This window comes from Chrysemys picta, chromosome 2 (genome assembly GCF_011386835.1).
Source record: "Chrysemys picta bellii isolate R12L10 chromosome 2, ASM1138683v2, whole genome shotgun sequence".
In the NCBI taxonomy this organism is placed as follows: domain Eukaryota; kingdom Metazoa; phylum Chordata; order Testudines; family Emydidae; genus Chrysemys; species Chrysemys picta.
The window spans coordinates 196,640,235-196,662,065 of NC_088792.1; the positions used below are offsets into that span (position 1 = coordinate 196,640,235).

The 21,831-nt window shown below is 39.8% G+C and overlaps 1 protein-coding gene across 3 annotated transcripts in view; it reads right to left on the reverse strand.

Moving 5' to 3' along the window:
- CCDC102B (coiled-coil domain containing 102B) overlaps positions 1-21,831 on the reverse strand; it is a 362,186-nt gene that overhangs the window by 293,426 nt on the left and 46,929 nt on the right. For all 3 annotated transcript variants that reach the window (XM_065585187.1, XM_005281488.4, XM_065585188.1), the window contains exons 2-4: positions 12,309-12,926; positions 7,102-7,313; positions 111-219 (exon numbers count right to left, since the gene is read on the reverse strand). In XM_065585187.1, coding sequence (XP_065441259.1) covers positions 111-219; positions 7,102-7,313; positions 12,309-12,899 — 912 coding nt within the window. In that variant the 5' untranslated portion in view covers positions 12,900-12,926. The remainder of the gene's footprint in view (positions 1-110; positions 220-7,101; positions 7,314-12,308; positions 12,927-21,831) is intronic.

Below are 21,831 nucleotides of genomic sequence, written 5' to 3' on the forward strand. Positions count from 1 at the left end.
TTTCACAGACTCATTTTTCTGTTTTGTTTTTAGTTAGTCAGGGGGAAAAAAGCCTGTTTTGCTCTCTGTTCCCCAGCAGTAGTATTTTGTTTGTTTTTTTGCCAACGTACCTGTTTCAGGCTCTCCAGCTTGGACTGTCGCATTTCTTCATATTTCCATTTCCACTGAGAGAGATCGGAGTCCAGCTTCTCTACTTCTTTTTCCAGGAAAAAATGCATTCTATAAAAATGTTTTAACAATCATCATTAAAACAAATCTTTAAGATAACAAAGCTGATTCTGAATAGCTTTTGTATTGTTTCTAAACTGTCTTGCTTTGCTGGATTTAAACAGAGTGTTTTGTTTTGTTTTTGTTTTTTAAATTACATGTTTCTATTACTTTTATGATGTTCAAAGAATTAGCCAAAGAGATTCACCAAAGTGAGGAGAAGGAACCAAAACAATCTAACAATGTGAAATATGCATGAAATGCAATGCTAAACCAAAGGAGACTTGGAAATTGACTTTGACCAGAATCAGTTGACCCAATATACCATGTGATGGCAAAGACCATCAGAGAAAAGGTAACGAATAGGTGCAATATCTGAACAATAGAATAGAGTATAAAGCAAGGGAAAAGGCCAATTTTATCTTTCATTAGATTATCTTAATCGTACATTCCCAAGTTTTCACTTTTTCCTGCTCTAGGCTGCTTTCCCACTCCATACAGGGATCTACTTTATTTGAGCTTTGTTTTACCTTTTACAGCATTCATCTTCCCTGGGCATTTATTGTACATTGTTTATAGCTAATTATACTTTTTCTTGGAATAGTTCTCTCTCAGTTCCCTCTTTATTCTGTGTTTCCTAGCGCTAGGTCCTCAACTGGTGTAAATCAGCCTAGCTCCACTGAAGTCAGTACAGTTCATTTTCAACACCTGGAAAAAAGTCCTCAATGCTAAAAAAAAAAAAAAAAAAAAGGTTGATATACCACCATTTCTAGATGGCATGAGCACTCCTTTTCTATTCTTCTGTCAAAATGAAAATCCTGGAACTTTTACTTCCAGGAAGGGCATGTCCCATTTCCACTAGGGCTGGTAGGCAAGCAGCATTAAAATGTCACTGCCTGTTCCCTAAGTACTCCACCAATAGAAAACTCTAAATGGAGGTATGAATCAGTACATTCCCAGCTACTCTGGCCATGCTTCTCTCCCAGCCAGAAGTTCTCTTCTTTCAGACTTTGCCAGCCTCCTACAGCTCTCACGGACTGCAGAAAGCTGTGATCGGTTTGTACTGTCCCCAATGTCAGGGTCTAGGCTGACAGAGTTATGATAATGGGCTTTTGCAAGCAGGATGGTTTGTGGTATTTCAATCAGATGAATGCAGAATACTTTTTCTCTGGTTCCCTTACTCAGTGTACTCTGGAAGCCATAAAATAATTAGATTTGAATAGAGTTCTCAGGATTGCAATTTGAACACTAGGCTTTTTTGTTAGAGTTGTTTCTTTCTGACCTTTACATTGGGTAGTTTGTGATGAAATTTTCAAAGACCCTATTCACTTTGTCTAAGTACAGTCAGAGGCGTATTGGAAGGGGACATATACATAACATATGCACAGTTCCATAAGAATGGAAACCATAGAGGTTCTAATTTAGACATTAATAACCCAAATGAAATGCTTTCACATTTTGTTTGTATTCTCTAGCCATTTCAAATATTATTTGCTCCTGAAGGAAGCTGCTAGAAATATTTTGGAAATGGGGATGTATTGATCTCAGAAGTACTACTACATCTTCATTAAGATGACATCTTTTCATATTTATTTGCCTCCAACAAGATACATGGTTATGAAGCTCTACTTACTCCTATAACCAAGACAATATCTACGAAAATATTAAGACTACACAATGCATGAAGAACAATCTGATTCCTTAGAGAGAGGTACTGTAGTATTTAAATAATGAACTCTCATTGCTACCTTTACCCTTTATTCAAAACAATTAAAGAATTAATTTCTACCATTATCCAGAGAACTAAAGAAATATGATTTAGAACAGCAGAGAGCACCACACAGGATTTGTCTACACTGCAATTATACACCCACGGCTGGCCTGAGCCAGCTGACTTGGTCTCACAGGACTCAGGCTAAAGGGTGTTTAATTGCTGTGTAGACATTTAGGCTCTGGCTGCAGCCTGGGCTCTGGGACCTTTGAGGTGGGTCATTACTCATTGTTAGAAAATGGCAATTAGACAAAGGGTATTACACATAAAGTCACTTGGATCATAATCGCAACAGTATTATGAAATCAGGTCAGCATCATAAAGTCTAGATGTATTCCATTAGATTATAAACTACATCTTAGTCTGGTAGCAGGAGACTTTTAAAACAGGAGGACGAAGATGTCCAAACATTTAAGATAAAGTGTTGATGTTATTTTAGTCTTATTAGTTTTTGAAAGTGTTTATTATACACCTCTACCATGATATAACACTGTCCTCAGGAGCCAAAAAATCTTACCGCGTTATAGGTGAAACCACGTAATATCGAACTTGTTTTGATCCGCCAGAGTGCGCAGCCCCGCCCCCCGGAGGGCTGCTTTACCGCGTTATATCCAAATTTGTGTTATATTGGGTCACGTTATATTGTAGTAGAGGTGTAATAGGAGGTGCTTTGTAAAGCACAAGGGACAAAGAAGGACTAGAAAACCAGACAAGTGGAATAGTTTAAAAGAAAAGAAACCTCAAAGACATCTGCTAGGAATAACAATTCTATGCCATAGGAATGCCTTTGATAATCTACCAAGCATTTGACAAATGGCAACATTCATGTGATAAGATTGTTTTGACTAGAGCCACATTTTATAAACATTTTGTTATGAACCCATGCTGAAAGATAGATTTGTAATGAGCTTAGTTGACCAAAGTACTAAACCTAAACAGATCTTATAAACTCTAAGTGCTTTTCTTCCTGCTATATGGTGATCAAGTGCCAGATAGCACAGACACCCATTACTATAGACTGGCAGTGGTGTTAAATAAAGTTGGGGGTAAGAAAACTTTTTTGCCACAATGCCTTCAAAAACTTGACAACAGTTAGTGCACTGCTGCGCTGATACCACTGACTATCATGCTTACCAATACTGTCTCATTGTTTCCTTGTACTTCCTTATCTATCTATATCCATCTGTTGTCTCTTGTCTTATCCTGAGATAGTAGGCTCTTTGCGTAAGGAGCATCTTTTTATTCTGTGTCTGTGCCTAGCCCAATGGGGTCCTGGTCCATGACTAAGGCTTCTAAATGCTATGGTAATACAACCAATAAATAACATTGTCTCACCCCTTTTCTCAATAATGAGGTCGAGTTTTCTGCCAGGAAGCAGTAGTTTGGATATCATTTAGAAAACACAATTTGATTTTTTAATTTTTTTTTAATTCAGAGAATAGTTGATAGTCTGAAGAAAGTAATATTACTCTCATAGGCCATCATGACCAGCAATAATAAATTACAGTTGAACAGGATGAGAAAATTGAACCCATCATTAGCATAGTCAAGGCTAAAATAATGATACCAGGCTGATTAGTAACCATGAAAAACAGCAGACAGTGAAGCACAGGACAGCTAAAGAGATGAATTCACACCTTTACAATGTATAATGGGAAGTGTGATCCTGACTGTACAGGAGAAGTGAAAGTGAATTAACAAAACAGAAAGGACATTTAACACTGGACAGCAAAAGGATGAAACTGTAAATTAAAGAAGGAACTTCTAATGAGTGTAAAATGCTCTATTTGGGTAGTTGTATCAAATGTACATATTAAACGGCTATGTAGATAATATCATTGGAAAGTGGAGTTTTCCTGTATACTGTGCTTACAAATGGCATGATGAGGATATGAAGTACTAATGTATTATTTGTGTTACAGTAGGACCAGTACTCAGAGGCTCCCATTGAGCCTGTTGTTCCATTGGCCTAGAAACTGTACAAAAACACATAAGAGGCAGTCCTTGCCCTGAAGAGTTTGCAATCTAAATAAATAAGGCAGATAAAGAGTGTGAGGGGAAAATACAGGCATAGAAAAGTGAAGTGACTTACCCAAGGTTAAACTGCAGATCAAATAGCAGAGCCAAGAATAGAAACTGGGTCTCCTGATTCCCAGTTTATTTTTCTATCTCTGCTAGGGGAGTACTAAGTGCCTCATGCTAGGTTCTGAATACCTTTAACTCCCAATGGAATCAATGGGAGTTGAGGTACCTATCACATACAAGAGGCATTCAGCACACCATAGTGTTGGATCTAAGAAACTGCTAGAGATCGCAGGGCAGGCTCTGTTGCACTATTAAGATTGTTAACTGCATGCCCAGTTGGGGACACAATGAAACTTGCAAGAACTTTAACATTTTCAACAGGTTGCACTTACTTTAAAACTATTAGAGTCTTAAAACTATTAGCACACAATGGTTTTGTTAGGCATTTGAAAGACATACTATTTTCTTGTGACTGCTAACATCAGCCACCCACTTACAGAGCTGTGGTGAGTTTAAGAGAGCAGACAGATTTATACAGAAAATACAGTCACTATAACCTTTAGAAACATTCTGTTATTATGGGGGGGGGGGGAATAGCTGTGTGATAGTCTTGCACTGATTGCATGCCAAAACTGATCCATAAACAAAACACATCCACAGACTCACAATATCCACAAGATAGTTGCCAAAAAAAAAAAAGTAATAATGGAAAACATTGCTCCATCATAGCCAAGTGTTGCTAATTCTTTGTACTGAAATTGTTTAATCTACTTCTGCTGTTGTTGAGGAGGGGAAATTTTCTTCTTTTTCCTTTTTCAGTTAACTTAAGTTCTTATTGGAACAACAGTTCTGGTGACTGAAGTCTTCTGACTTCATGGGCACAGCACACACTGCAAGTTTTCTTGCAAGACCCAATCAATGTTTCTCAATCCTTTTTCTAGACTGACGTCCCATAGGGACGATCAGCTAATCCCTTATTCCCAGTAATGGCTCTGATGCAGACACCTGTCTCTTACCAGCTAGAATGAGATCACCAAGTCTCTTCCTTCAGAGCACCAAACAGATACCAGACATTCACTACTTATCTTAACCAAACATAAGAATGGTCATACTGGGTCGGACCAATGGTTCATCTAGCCCAGTATCCAGTTTTCTGACAGTGACCAATGCTAGGTGCTTCAGAGGGAATGAGCAGAACAGGGAATCATCAAGTGATCCATCCCCTGTCGCCCATTCCCAGCTTCTGGCAAACGGAGGCTAGGGACACTTCAGAGCATGGTTTTGCATCCCTGCCCAGCCTGGCTAATAGCCATTGGGGGACCTATCCTCCAGGAACTTATATATCTCTTTTTTGAATCCTGTTATAGTCTTGGACTTCAAAACATTCTCTGGCAAAGAGTTCCATAGGTTGACTGTGCGTTGTGTGAATAAATACATCCTTTTGTTTGTTTTAAACCTGCTGCCTATTAATTTCATTTGGTGACCCCTAGGTTCTTGTGTTATGAGAAGGAGTAAATAACACTTCCTTATTTACTTTTTCTACACCAGTCATGATTTTATAGACCTCTATCATATCCCTCCTTAATCGTCTCTTTTCCAAGGTGAAAAGTCCCTGTCTTATTAATCTCTCCTCATAGGGAAGCTGTTCCAAACCCCTATTCATTTGTTGCCCTTTTCTGAACTTTTTCAATTCCAATGCATCTTTTTTGAGATGGAGCAACCACATCTGCACGCAGTATTCAAAATGTGGGTATACCATGGATTTACATAGAGGCAATATGATATTTTCTGTCTTATTATCTATCCTTACCTAATGATTTCCAAAATTCTGTTAGCTTTTTTGACTGTCGCTGCACATTGATTGGATGTTTTCAGAGGAACTATCCACAATGACTCCAAGATCTCTTTCTTGAGTGGTAACAGCTAATTTAGAATCAAACATTTTGTATGTGTAGTTGGGCTTATGTTTTACAATGTGCATTACTTCGCATTTATCAACATTGAATTTCGTCTGCATTTTATTGCCTATTCCGAATGCCGTGAAAGGAAGGCTCTGTATTCTTTTTCTAGTCTTAAATTATCCAGTTCCTAGATGGAGCTTATTTTGAGGTGTATAGATAATACTATTAATACTTCGTATCTGTGTAGCACCTTTCAACCCAAAGCCCCTCACCATTGAGCACACATGGAGTCATTCTACATTAACCAGGGCCGGCTCTAACTTTTTTGCCGCCCCAAGCAGCAAACAAAAGTGCCGCCCCGCCGTAACACCTCCCCCAAGCACCGCCCCGCCCTGCCGAACCCCCCCCCCCACCGAGTGCTGCGCCGCCAAAACCCCCCGCCGAGCGCCGCCGAACAGCCCCCGCCCCCGCCGCGCTGCCAAACACACCCCACCGAGCTGCTGAACCCCTGCCGAGCTGCTGAACCCCCGCTGAGCGCCGCCGAATGCCCCCCTCCCCCTGCGGAGCACTGCACTGCTGAAGCCCCCCGCGCGGAGCAACGCCGAAACTCCCGCGGAGCGCCACGCTGCTGAACACCCCCCGTGCGGAGCGCTGCCAAACCCCTCCCTGTGGAGCGCCGCGCCGCCGAACACCCCCGCTGAGCTGCTGAACCCCCGCCAAGCACTGCGCCGCACTGCCCCCCTGCCACTCCAAGATTGGCCGCCCCTTACCAGGTGCCGCCCCAAGCACGAGCTTGGTTGGCTGGTGCCTGGAGCCGGCCCTGGCACTAGCTGAAGCTTCCAAGTGTAATGCTATGGAGAATACATTCTGGTAACAACATATCGAAGACCAGGTACAGTAATACTGATATCAAATAGCAAGCAAGCATCCTTGGCCAATTCCAACTTCACATTTTTACAGATAGCCATATAGAGTCTCAAGTATATGACACCATACTTCCGAAATATTGAGGAAATCTTCACAAAACGCAGAAATATGTTGTCAACATGAAACAAACATCCTTATACTAAGTTTGTTCCTCCTAAAATATTTAAATATATGCCTCTTACCAGAAATTAATGGTCATGTGACCATTTTAGAACACTGGTTTTATTTATTTAAGTAACTTGCTCTAGGGAGAATCAATTTTGCACTTACTCTCTTTCCTTCTGTAAGATTTTCTGTGACTCATCCAATTGCAAATGCAAAGCAGAAACATGTATTAATTCATTCTCTGGAGGATGGACTACGTTGTCGAGCCTTTGTCTAGGCTTTTCCAGACCAATGCCAGGGGCAAAGGAGTCAGTAAGCCTCAGATTGAATCTTGTACCCTGGTTCTTTCTTAATGTGTTTTCAGTGGTCTCCACATCCTGAGAAAAAAACATAAGAACAAAACATCCTAAGCCAGAAAATACAAACATATGTTAGGAACAGTCATCTCATAATGAAGTCTACAAGGACTGTCATGCTGTTCAAACATGTACAGCCACAACGAAGGAAGAATCACACATCTTGCACATAGAATGTGGTCAATAATGCCCCTGACCACCATGATGATCAGCTAGTGTGGCTGATGGCACTCTACACCCCCAAAAAAGGTGTGTCCAACCAGCGTGGTGAGAAGCCAAGGATCTGTTTCTCTCAGGCATTGAAATATTCTTCTCAACTAGCATTTTCAAAAGGTCCCACATCTGACCCTGAAGAGTCTAATCCAAATCCCATTGATGTCCACTGGGTTTTTTTCTGTGGGGACAGAAATGGTGTAGGGGAAGGGAAAAGAGTTTATGCCTAAATAGATTTCTGTTTTGCGAAGGCAAATGATTTTGCATGAAGAATTGTGGGAACCAAATTTAATCCATAATTAAGTAAATTGAAGTTGTCCCAAGAGAAATCCAGCTAACTTCAGAAATACAATAAATTGTGTTTCCTCCAATTAGTTATAAACTAATTCACTTTCTCTCAATAAATCTCTATACTGTTCCTGACAACTCTGTTCATCTGACATTATCAAAACTTTTTAACATGATGCATGAAAATTATATTATAAAAGATACTGTAAATTAGGTAAATGGATATTCCCAGGCAATTTTTAACAAACTGAAACTATAAAGCAGCTGGCACATTATCCTTCATCAGTTAAAATATATTTGTGTCATTCCCTCCTTTAGGCCCTGTAGATTACACATTTTAGTCACTCTGCCAAACAGTTAATAACATACATCTGTGTAGAATTTGCGACTGAGGGTGAAGTTCTGGCCCTGTTGAAGTCAGTGGAAAATCTCTAGGACCAGAGTTTCACCACTGGACTATAAACAGAAAATACTGTTTGGGTTTTCATTGATTTGAATTCTGTATTACAGGGCCACCCGGAGGATTCAGGGGGCCTGGGGCAAAGCAATTTCAGGGGCCCCTTCCAAAAAAAAGTTGCAATACTATAGAATACTATATTTTCGTGGGGGCCCCTGTGGGGCTTGGGGCAAAATGCCCCACTTGCCCCCTCCTCCCTACCCCCGGGGCAGCCCTGGGAAAAATAAACATTTAAAAACCTTCCGCATCTCAGCACAAACCCAGTTTTGAGAAACCTTGTAAAGGTGATTTGAAAAGAAGTTATCACTGGTTCTCAGCATCAGCTAGTGCTAAAAGGCATTAAAACTCATTAAAAGGGTTGGACAAATATTTTCCATCAAAACTTTTTTTGGATCGAAAACTAGGGGTTTTTAAAAAGCAGAAAAAAATCACGGACAAGGTCTGCTTTCCTTCAAAATTTGTTGTGAATTTTTTTAATTGAAAAGTTGAAATTAGTCTGCCAAAACCTGAACATGGTTTGGGGTTTCAGAAGTGTGTGGCCAAATATTTGCTGCTTGCTGTGTTTGATTGTTTAAAGAAACAATAAAAAAATTCTGCTTAAAAATAATCCAAAACTTTTGAACCACCTCAGCTTGTGACCAAACGCCTGAGCCCATCCAGTCAGAGATTTTTCCAGGTTTCTGATACTCTGCTGGCTTCCTTGACTCATATCTGTCTCCATAACTTTGGGTTAATTTAGGTTAGAACATAAGAATGGTCAGACCAAAGGTCCATCCAGCCCAGTATCCTGTTTACCGACAGTGGCCAATGCCAAGTGCCCCAGAGGGAGTGAACCTAACAGGTAATGATCAAGTGATGTCTCCTGCCATCCATCTCCACCCTCTGACAGAGGCTAGGGACACCATTCCTTACCTATCCTGGCTAATAGCCATTAATGGACTTAACCTCCATGAATTTATCTGTTTCCTAGAGATTGGCTCCATGGGGTCCCTCACAAACTGGAGACGGTTACTGTGGGTTTGTCTTTAGTATAGTTTATGTACATACTCCACAAACTGAGCATTTGAACTTGTTCCAGAATCTGGTATGAGCCTATGTTGTGAAAACTGAAATGCTCAAAATAGCACATGCATGTGAATTAAATTAAATTAAATTGCTAAAATTAAATTAACCCGGGACCCCTCAGGGGGTCACGAGGTTATTATTGGGGGTTGTGAGCTGTCAGCCTCCAACTCAAATCCTGCTTTGCCTCCAGCATTTATAATAGTGTTAAATATATAAAAAAGTGTGTAGGATATTGCCCACGAATCCCCCCTGCTCCCTGTCCCCTGACTGCCCCGACCCCTATCCACCTCCCCGCTGAGTCCTGACAGATCCCCGGAACGCCCATGATCCAATCCCCCGTTCCCTGTCCCCTGACCGCCCCCCCCCCAAACCTCTGCCCCCTCTCTATCCCCTGACTGTCCCTGGGACTCCCTGCCCCTTATCCAACCCCCCCCGGCCCTGGCCCCCTTACCATGCCGCTTACCCCCGCCTCCCCACTCTCCCGGAGCTTCAGCGTGCCGCATCCAGGAGCGGCCCTGGACAGCGCTTCAGCAGCGTGGCTCCAGTGGGACCTGAGTTCCCACCGCTCAGCTGCAGCTCGCAGCCCCGCCCCCTTACCATGCAGCTCTGAGCGGGAGGAGCTCAGATCCCACTGGAGCCATGCGGCTTTAGCTCTGTCCAGGGCCACTCCAGGACGTGGCGCACTGAGGCACTGGGGGATGAGGGAGGCAGAGGGGAGTCTCCGACATTCTCGTGGGGGCCCCTGCATGGCAGCCCTGCTGTATTTCAGTGTTTTTGAGTTTTAAATAGGATTGCTAAACAACAAATACTGAGTGCTGTGAATCCCAGTACTGTTACCAATAAAGAAATGGTGTCTGCAGAAACACTAAACAGCTACAAATGTTTTGGTGACGAGTGAAAAGCCACCGCTAACAAGTTCAGCTTTCCAAGAATCGTTTACCTTTACAGATGCACAGAAGAAGCATGGTAAAATAACTGGTGAAGTGGGTATAACTGCAGACCATTACAATAATAGGCCTTCTGGCAAGATAGCTTCATCCATTAATGCAATTAACCAGATGATACAAGAACTTGACACACTCACTTCAAATGAAACACCAATCCATAGGGTTGAGAAGGAAACCAAAATTACAGAGGCTGGGATGCTGAATGTGAATAGTAATCCTGAGAAAAACCTTTCTATTGGTGGAAGTATTGAATTTTCTTTACTTCAAACAAACCCTCAGGCTGCTGGTCGAGCTTCTTATGTTTTGAAAATCTCTCGAGTCACTGGGAGAAAGTTCGGGATGTCAACTTTGAGCTCTTACAAGATATTAACTTTCTTGACCGTGAGCACCAGATTTTTCTCATGGTGCTATGTGCTGTTGTGTTTTGGGAGCTGTTAGCTGCACATCTCGATGGTTGATGACAGTCTTTATGAATAACAAAAAAAAAAGACTGTAGTTGTCTTCTATAACAAAGATAGATGCACGGATCATAGTGTGTATGTGTAATAGTAAAGTCAAGAGAATTACTATACTTTTTATGGATGTCAATGGAGATTAAATACATAGATTCAAAGACCAATGTGTATACCTTGAATAATCACCTTGTCTAATTAAATTAGTTCATTTTAAAATCAATATTGCAAATATAGTTTTAAGAGGGAACATAGTGTTTTGTATTTAATTCAACACATTTCTTCTTAAATTAAAAATATCTTAGTTACATGATGTGACCACTCGTCAAGATCAGCCTGATAAAAAGTTGGATGATGATGATAATAATAATAATAATAATAATAATACCTGGACAAATCATAAAACAGCACAACATTTTCATTAAGCCTAGTGAACTAGCAGGAAACTCTGCCCAACACATTAGAATCCAATCACTGGCTAGTCCTTCTGAATAAGGTACAAATATAATTTTCCAATTGTTGCAAAAATCTTAAGAGTTCATAATAAACTTGAGGCCAAAATTCTCTACTGGAATAACTCCACTGAAATAAAAGGAATTACATCAGCAGAGAATTTGGCTCCATATCTAAGCCCCTTCTTTGAGTGTGCATACAGAAGAAATGCACAATGAAATGTATAATAGGTCAATCTTTTTACAGGTTGATTCTCAAGTGCCAGTACAATGTCTATTCAGGGTCACAGTACATACTGTAGCTCACCTCACAGCAGTGTCAGTGGAAATTCTAACAAAAGATGCACATGCTGAAGGCCCTGACTCATAGTCTATTCACGTCATTGTAAACTTTGAGTTGGGCGGGCTTTGAATCATGCCTATAGTCAATACAGGTTATAGGTGATGCTGTTTACGATGGGTATATAATATATATCCAGTGCTGGAATGAATACTGACAAAGGAAGAGGGTACAGTTCCATTTGCTAAAACTAGTTCCTTTCTTTTAAAAAAGGCAACTGTAGAGCTGGAAAAGTTGCACCAAACTATTCCACTCATTAAGAGTCCATAGCCACCTTCTGATTCTATATTACCAAGAAACAACATAACTACAGTCCTGGCTCTTTAAAAATACTCCTATTCTGCAGGAAGGGGATGTCCCCCCCTCCCTCAAGGAACTCAAAGTTATTCACTAGAATTAACTGTGAAGGGCAGGAAGAATTTTGGAAGACCAGGACTATGTAAATAGCGTCCACTCATTTTCAGTTCTACCTGTGTCCATATACCAGTAAAGACTTTAATGACTGGACTCAAGAAAACCTACATTGCTTTTTGAAGGGGGAAAGATATACAAGTCACAGGGGAGCCCAAATTATCAGCTCATTAACTGCCCCCATGGCAACTGTTTATATACGAGTGATAATGCAAATTGGTCTTCTAGTTTATATATAGTTTCTATATAACTAGAGCATTATGTACTGAAATTTTAGGAGTGGAGACAGGCATACATGTACAGTGTTACCATGAAGCATAGAAAAGTGGACCTTATGTAGACTTGATAAAAATGCAGATTTCAGAACATACAAACGTATAGTTCCCTTTACCTTATGCATTTCTTGTACCACAAGGATTTTGTTCTTGATCACATCTTTAACAGGTTTTTGTTCCAGACACACTAACTGGTACTCCTTTTCTGTCATACAGGGCATATCTGAGAAATTGAGTTTCTTTTTCCAACTAACTTCAGTTTCCCACTCTTCCTTTTCAATTAGTAAGTCTTGGTTTAGCTTTTTCAGTGCACTCAGTTCCTTCATTGTGGTCTCCAGTTTGATTCTCAATTGTCTCCCTTCCTCCCGGGCTTTATTCCTTTCTATTCTAACTTTGCTCCATTTCTCCCGCCAGTTGGCAGTGCAGTCTGACCACCAGCGCATGGTCTTCTCCATTTGGGCAGCTCTAGCCTTAACTTCTTCCAGCTCCCGAAGTCGGAGCTCTTCAGAAATCTCCCAGTCATTGTTGTTACTAATATGCATACACGGATGGTGAGAGGAGTATGGATGGAGCCTTTGAGATGGTAAACTTGAGTTACAGAGGTTACCTGTTGCTTTGCTACCTTCATCTAGTTCATAAGACTGTCTTTGTTGGGTCTTGAAAATCTGTGTCTTGTCAGATAATTTATGGACAGAGTCTAGATTCATGTTTCGATTCTTAATCTAATTTCACACCTAAAACAGATAAGGAGAAGTGAATATTAGTTGTAAATATAACAAACACATATGTCCAATAAATTAGAAAATCTTTAGAACCATGAGCACATCAGAAGCCAGACTGTAGATTCCACTTTACTTTTCTGCCCAAACTGTGACGCCCTTATTAAGCTTTTTGCTCAAGCAAAATCTCAGAATTTGTCTGCGTAAGAAAAGAATAAAACAAAACTAAAGACCTCAAGACTTCATCCTATATCTCTTAAGAAAATTGACATTTGCTTAAGGAGTGACATATAGCAGTCCCAACTCCAAGAGCAGCACAAGGATGGTCTGTCCCCATTACTTCTTTGCTACAGTCATCTACAGAACACAGTATACTTCCCACATCAAACTAACTCAGCTCTGCTAGCCAGTGCTTGGGAGAGAGGAGTAAAGCCTTGATTCCACCCATTCCCCACTTCTCTATAACCAATTTTACTCACCTGCTTGGGGAGAGGGATGACTAGAATCTACTTTCAGCCCCACACACAGAGTGGTGAATTGAGCAGGCTGCATAGGGCAGTCACTTATGCCCCCTTACTCACCTGCTCAGTATCTTAAGGAAAAGTGCCAGTCCTGCCAGTACACCTCTACCCCGATATAACGTGGCCTGATATAACATGAATTCGGATATAACGCGGTAAAGCAGCGCTCGGGGGGGGGGGGGCTGCGCACTCCGGCAGATCAAAGCAAGTTTGATATAATGCGGTTTCACCTATAACGCAGTAAGATTTTTTGACTCCCGAGGACAGCATTATATCGGGGTAGAGGTGTATAAGCAAAAGAATGGATGCTGTAGTTAAGCATTGACGCTTCTACAATCTAACATCTAGCTTGTTTCAGTGATTTGTATATTATGGTGATTAGTTTTAAAGTTAATACATTAATTTTAAACACAACCTAAATGAAAGTCCAGTAACAAATTATTTACCAACATTTCATCTTGAAAAAATTAAAGCAAATAACAAGTTATTTTAGCGTAATGCTTTGTTCTCATTTTTATGCATATGAACCAGGAGCTTCTGCCATTTTTTCATTACCAGTCAGATGCTCCCAGCCAGTTTTAATTGCTATTTGACTTTGCAGAACATTCATAATATTATTTCCAATTTATTAAATGTTTCTGGATCATTGTTACAACATAACTATATCTACACTGCAAGCTAGGAGTGTGGTTCATCACCAGTTCATCAGAAAACTACTTCAACATGGTATTTGTTCATTTGTTTTTTTAATGGCTTTAATTCAGCTTAGCTCCATTTCTATTGGTTGGCTGCCCCATGATCAAATCATTTTATCATGAAATACTTTTAAATCCTGTTAAACACACTTCAAGAAATATAGTTTCAAGTATTGTTACAAGCGAAAATGGGGACAAATGGTGGTGGAAGGGTAGGTCACAGATCACTAGGCTTTCTAGCAGTCTCTCCAGTTCCGTTGAACCTGCAACACCTGCAGCTTCCATAGATTTCAGTTGCAAGTCTTGATTTGTGAGTTCTCAGCACGTCTGAAAATCAGGGCCTTTTAAAATTAAAATTATATTTTTAATTGATCACACGGGCACCTAGAGTTTTGGATGTATATTTTTGTATTGTTAAGTCAAATTAAATATGACAATCAAATAGATTTTCTTATGCATTAATATTAAGTTTATTTGACAAGGTTTAGATGCTTAGTTTTGAAATGGGGGGGTATATGGCATATGCAACTGTGATGCCGTCAATTACTGGGGATTGCCCTTTAAATTATAAGAAATCTATCTGTCTTCAAAAACAGTAGCTGATCGAGAGACACACACTGCTCTCTCTCTCATAGAGACTTTATTTTCATTCTTGTGTTTTGTTTTCACAAATTTAAACTAAAAGTCATTTTATTATACCAAAAGCATGTGGTTGGTTTTTCTGTATAGAAAAGTCATAAGACAGAATTAGGAGTTAAAGTTACACCATTCAGCATCAGAAGCAGCAGAAAAGGTAAAATTACAAGCCAGATAATAAGTACCAATAGGAAAAGTTCCCGAAGGCGTTTAATATCTGGACTTCAGTGTAATTCTACTCTTTTGGGGAAAAAATCCTGAAAAATGCATTTGGTCTATCACCAACCCTCCTTTCCATTCTCAATGTTGTGCATACCTATACAATGCTGACTAAGAGAATAGGAATATTTTGCAGAAGGATTTATATTTCCACCTAAATTTGGACATTTGCTGATGTTCACATAGTTAAGGGTAAGTAAGTTAAGGGTATGTTTGCTTATTGAAGCAGAAATATGGTTTCCAAGAGGATAAATGAGATCAGGACAACTGCCAAGGGAAATGGGATCACATCTATTACCCCATTATAATCTACAAATAAAATGAATTTAATTGCTTGGTTCTTCCACCATGCTCAATATTTCTTACATCTGAGTTCAGCTGATCCCACTGGCAATCTGGAGCTCAGACACCCCCTCCCCCATTCAAGATCGAACTGAACCTATCAGTTACACAATGTAGGGCAGGCACAATGTGAGAATCAAGGTAACAATTAGATTGTAGTTTTTTTCACACATTTCTAAGTCCTAAATAACTGAGGTAAGGAGGAAGAAGTATCTTCAGAGTCCATTGTACTAAATGCAAAGGTTATGTATCGTAGGCCAGGATTATATGTAACCTCTCCAGAAGGGAGAGGTGATATGAACTTTAGGAAGTGTTATGAACTTCAAAGGACTATATTGAAAAATGTGCCAGACAAGAATGGATTTTTGGAACAAACAGTGTTAAGTGGTTTGTCTGGGAATCTCTAGAGCAGTGGTTCTCAATCTGTGGCTTGTGGGCCACTTGCGACCCAATCAGCATAATGCTGCGACCCATATGACATCCTCAGGGCCATACAGGTATTGGATGCAGCCCACAAAGGTAAATAGGTTGAGAACTATTGCTTTAGAGGGAGGTAGATACCCATTTCCCACCTTTGGTTATACCAAAACCCAGCCTTTTATACTTACACCCAAAGGAGTTGTCTACAGATCACCTATTATCAGAGGTCAAAATCAAAGGCCCAAGCTCTATAAAAGGAAAGAATGAAGAATTCATGGTTGTTCTGGTTCTCAATCTGAGACAGTTATGATCTTGTAGGTTTTGAAGGGCTAATACCCTCAAAGCCCAAAGTTGGAGCTGGGTACCTCTGGTAAGCTTTTTAGCATGTATGTAGGTACTCTTTTTTTTAAATGTTTTCTCTGTGATGCTTTCACCTTAAGAATAAATGTGTGCTTGCTTAGAAAGGGTTGTGTCGTAACTTACAACTGTGGGCAGTTACACTGTTTATAGCCTTCAGAGAGAAAGCAAAACACAGAGGCTGGCCTTTGAGGCAGGTCTGGCTTGCTGGGGAGATCACTGTGTTGGTAGTGAACTGCACAGCCTGCAAAACTCAGGACAGGAAGGAGAGGGCTAAGGAGCCAAGAGTCTAGAGTGGGTGCCCTTGAGGGATTATGGAGGAGTTGCCCTGAACTGTGACAATAGGATCAAACCCTAGGGAAACGGTCTACAATGGTGACCCCCTTGAGTGATATCACAGTCTTATCTCATAGTGCAGAAAAAATTTTGAGGAAAAATATCATATTGATGAAGTTGTACCATATTTGTACCAGTTGAAAGCCTCTGCTATAATGGATGTGTGGATAGAACATGTGCAGTCAAATCTTGGCCAGATAGACAGTGTGGGCCAATGGATAGAACACTGGACTGGGACTCAGGAGACAAGATATATTGCCTGCTTTCCAGCTGGTCTACATTTGCAAGTAACTACACCTCTTTGCCTCAGTTTCCCCATCTGAAAAAAATTAGGATGATAGCAACCTTTTTTGTAATGCACTTTGAGATCTACTGATGAAAAGTGCTACATAGAAAAAAACAAAACTATGTATTACTACTACTACATATTCCAAACAGACAAATAATATAAAGACAGGGCTAGCCCTAAAGATTCTGTGGCACTAGATATTTGCTGCTTTTCCTTTCCATCACAATTACAGAAGCTCCACTAACATAGTCAGTCAAAATCAGTGAAGATTTTACATCTCCTATTTTGCTGCACAAGCCACTTATTTGCATGTATGGCAGTGTTATGTTGTAGGGAAGCCAGATAAAGATAATATTGCACAGCACTTTTATCATCTTATGTCTATAGAACATACTGTATAATTGATAGCTAATTAAGTATCATAACACCCTTCTGAGGCAGCATTACTTGCATTTTACTATTGGGTTACTTGGGAGAGTGTTAGGGCTGGATTACCCAATAGGCAGACTAAGCATGTGCTTAGGACACCAGCAAAGCAGGGACACCAAAAAAAAAAAGAGATTTAAAAAAAATATATATATTTGATATTTCAAAAAAAGCATTGAAGTAGTCATCATGGGAAAAATCAGAACTTTGTTAGACTTCCTTAGACTTCACTACACACTCTTCCCCTGTTTTCTGTTCTCTTTTTATTACTTATCCCCACCTAAACCAGGGGGGTGTCCTACTAACATAGATCAAAATAATGCGAGGAAATCAGAGACTGTAACTGATCATCCTACTCCTGGTGGTAAAACAGACATTCTTCTAGAAGGTGTGGATGTGTCAGAGACTGAACCTGCTCATACTGTAAATAATAGGAGAAAAGATTCTGGTATGTGGGTTGATTTCAGTACCGATGATGTAGCTTACTGGATAGATCGTGGATCAAATGACCACACTGGGCCATTTGACAAATCACATTGGACTTTTACCAATGGCAATTAAACAAGATATTGTCCACAAAAAACATTTTTCGGCATGAAAGCGAATGGTGAGAAATACACTTGAGAATGGCTACTGTATTCACCATCAACAGGGTCTGTGTACTGTTTTGTTTGCAAACTTTTTGCATGTAAACCTTCAACATCCCGCTTTTCTGCCATTGGATTTAGTGACTGGTGGAATACTGTTTTAATTGAACACATGAAAATAGCACTACTCACAGAGATTCAATGTTGACATATTTAAATCGAAGACAGGGCTTTGGATTGACACAAAAATTGGAAGAACAAATTAAAGGGGAGCGTGAATACTGGCAACATGTCTTGCAGCGTGTTATAGCTGTTATTCAAACATAGCTGAATGTGGTCTGCCTTTCCGGGGATCAAATGACACATTTGGATCATTGCAGAATGGAAATTTCTTGGGATTGTTGGAGCTTGTGGCTCAGTTTGACCCATTTTTAGCAGGCCATATCTCAAAATATGGGAATGCTGGCAAAGGTAACCCATCATACTTATCCAAGACAATATGTGATGAACTCATTGATCTATTGAGTGACAAAGTTCGTTCAAAGAAATCCGAATTCGGTATGCATCCGAAGAAGTGGGCTGTAGTCCACGAAAGCTTATGCTCTAATAAATTTGTTAGTCTCTAAGGTGCCACAAGTACTCCTGTTCTTTTTGCGGATACAGACTAACACGGCTGCTACTCTGAAAAAAGTACTGCTGGGTACTTCAGTTTATCTGTTGACTCTACACCTGATCTTTCACATATTGATTAATTGAGTATTGTACTAAGATATGTGTCTCTCACAGTTTGAAAACCAGTTGAATGATTTATAACATTCCTCAATTTGAAAAGCCACACTCGTGAAGAAATGGCAAATCAAGTACTGCATTATCTGTGCCAAGTTTGCAAAATAGATTTCTCGAAGTGCAGAGGTCAGTCTTACGACAACGCTGCCAACGTGTCAGGGCATTATCAAGGGATGCAGAAGAAGCTTTTAGAACAGAACAAATATGCCATATTCATACCATGTGCTGCACACTCTCTCAATCTTGTTGGCCGCAGTGCTGTTGATTGTTGTCCGGTGGCAGTAAGGTTTTTCTCAACAGTCCAGTTACTTTATACATTTTTCTCTGCCTCAACACACCGATGGACAGTTCTTAAACATATTTGGGCAATGATCATGTGTTGAAATCTCTTTCTAATACTCGCTGGGAGGCACATGCAGTGGCAGCACGTGCAATTCCTGAGTCCTACTTAAAGATTGTGGATGCATTAGAAAGTATAGCTGAAGAACAATCACAAAAGGAAGAAACTATATGAGAGGCAGAAAACATTGCAAACAAGATGCAAGGACTAGAGTTTATATTCATGTTGACCATGTGGAATGAAATTTTACAACACTTTTACCACACAAGTCAAGCTCTCCAAGAAAAATAATTGGATTTGAAAACATGCAGACATCTGACAATCATCAGCAGACCACTTACATACTTTGAGGAATGATTTTGAAAGATTTGAAGACATATCAAAAGATAGCTTGCCTGACACTAACTACAAAGAAGCCCAGTCCCTCAAGTGAATTAGGGAAAAACAAGCAAATGATAGCAGTGCAACAGAAACAGCATTGAATCCTAGAGACAAATTTCACGTATCTACTTACTAGGCTATAATTGAAACATTTGAAGCTCATATGAAGAGGAGAGGTGAAATATACAAAGAAGTATCAAGTATATTTTCTTTTCTAAATGATGTGGACTTATCTGACGAACAATATTCACAAGGTTCCCAAAAGCTAGTTGAATCATACCCTGTTGACTTGAACATGAATCTCTATGGAGAAGTATGGCAGTTCCACTGTTATATGCGCGCAAAGTTTAATGAAACAGGAAAAATGAAATTCAGTCACATTGATCTTCATGACACAATATTGAAAGATGGAATACAATGTGTATTTCCAAATGTAGAGATCGAACTACGTATTTTTCTAACATTGATGATTACAATCTGCTCTGCAGAACGCTCTTTTTCTCAGCTGAAAAGAATAAAAAACCCTCAGAGAACAACAATGTGTCAAGACAGACTTGATTCACTTTCCCTATTGTGTATGGAAGCGGACATGCTTTGTCGAGTCAGCTTCGATGAACTTATCCAGAATTTCGCAATCAGAAAATGTAGAAAGAAGCTCTTTTAATTTCAGCATACATGTAAGTTTTGTGTCATTTCGAAAAATAAAATTTTATTTTACGGTATAGTATTGTTTTTATTTTGAATTACATATGGGGGGGCACCATAATCTTTTCAGTGCTTAGGGCCTCTAACGGTCTTGTTCTGGCCCTGGAGAGTGTTTAAGGTGCAGATTTTTGAAAATGATCTGTAACTTTGAGTATCCAACTTAAAATAACTCAGCTTGGTTTGCCAGAAATGCTGAGCACTTGCAGTTTCCATAGATTTGAATTGGATTTGGCCACTCAAAACTACAGGCCATTTTTGAAAAATGTTGCTGTAAGTATGTCTTTCCCAAGGTCAAAACCAGGCAATGGCAAAGCTGAGATTAGAGTCATCAATCTACTAGACAGCATTGCCCATCCATGGTATCAACAACATCTCTGGCTTGGAAAAGACACACACACACACACACGAACATAAGAAGCCAGAACAGAAAAATTGTATTGTTAGAATACCCACATGGATCCTAAAACACTGTGGACGCAATCTGCAGTTCTTCTATTGATTCCTGGGGCTCATTAGCGATCTGCCGAGCACCTGGTGTCAGAACTCCTCAGGGCCACAGGGAACAGTGACTAGCCAGAACACAATGTATTCCAGCCACAGCTCTATGCCAGTGGAAGGGGTAATGGTGGAAATCTTATCCTGGGGATATTCTGTGGTGGGTATTGCCAACGTGGTAAAAAAGTGCCATAATGCAGGGATGCATCGAGCCCTGATTAGGGATAGAACCTGTAACAAAATATTCTGTGTGGTTTACAGTAATTAAGTGGAATTCTCTGTGACACCTTAACTAACATTTAATCTGATTTCAACAGTTACTTTGCTGGATTTGTAGATCATAAAATCTTTGACCAATCATTTTCCCTGAATGATTTAATTATCCTTGACTCGCTCACTAGGTAGACTTCTGAGTTTGAGCAGTTATCTGATTTACAATGAATGTCACTTTCAGTTGCTGGAAAACATTGACTAAATGACCAGGAAAGGTTCCAAGTCCATTTTGATGAGCAACTAGTAAATGTGGTTGCAGTCAATTGTATTATCTCTGTTGTCGGGCCAGTTGTCTGGCAAATATGCATACCTGCTAATTTTCAAAAGGAAGGGAGTTCCATAGATAGAATTCCTGAACCAAGAATGCCCTGAACTTGACCCAGTTCAGACATAACCAAAGGAGAGCCAGGTTTTCTAACTTCAACTACTGGGAAAATAGCAAGTTGTGGGTGTATGTAGAGAAGATTGTCAAGAACCTGAAGCCTAGATTATTAATTTTCAAAATTACAATAAATGGAATGAGTAAAAGATATTCAAGGCTCCCACATCATGGGAAAATGACTTATCAATACAATAAACTTACAATAATTCTCCTTATTCTTCCAAAGAAGTTTCAGAGTTATGCATTTGTAAACTTTCAAGACATGTAAGTAACTTTTAGTCTGCTAGAAATTTGTAGTCACTTTGTAATTGGGTATTGGTATGAGAAGCATATAGTTTGAACTGTTTCTTCTGTTATAAATAATTTCTTTAGTTAGGGACTGGTTGGTATTTATTTAATCTATTATGACAAGCTATCAGATGGTACTCAGAGGCAAATAAAACTACTCAAAGACAATGCTTAGACCACACTGTAGCACAAAAAGATCAACCTAAGTGGTTAGATGAGTAGCTTGATAAAACCACCATGACGCATCCTGGAATTCCCTCCCATTATGGAAGATGTATGGGCTGGGCTCCCCAGCTACATATCAAATTCCCATGAGGCACTGCAGCAGAATCTCTAAATCAATTTTATTTTCTGCCAAAGTGTTTCAGTTTTGGGGCCTTCCTTTTTTTTATTAAAAGTTAAAAGTCTAGGCAGACAAGAAACACTGTTCATGGGAAATTTT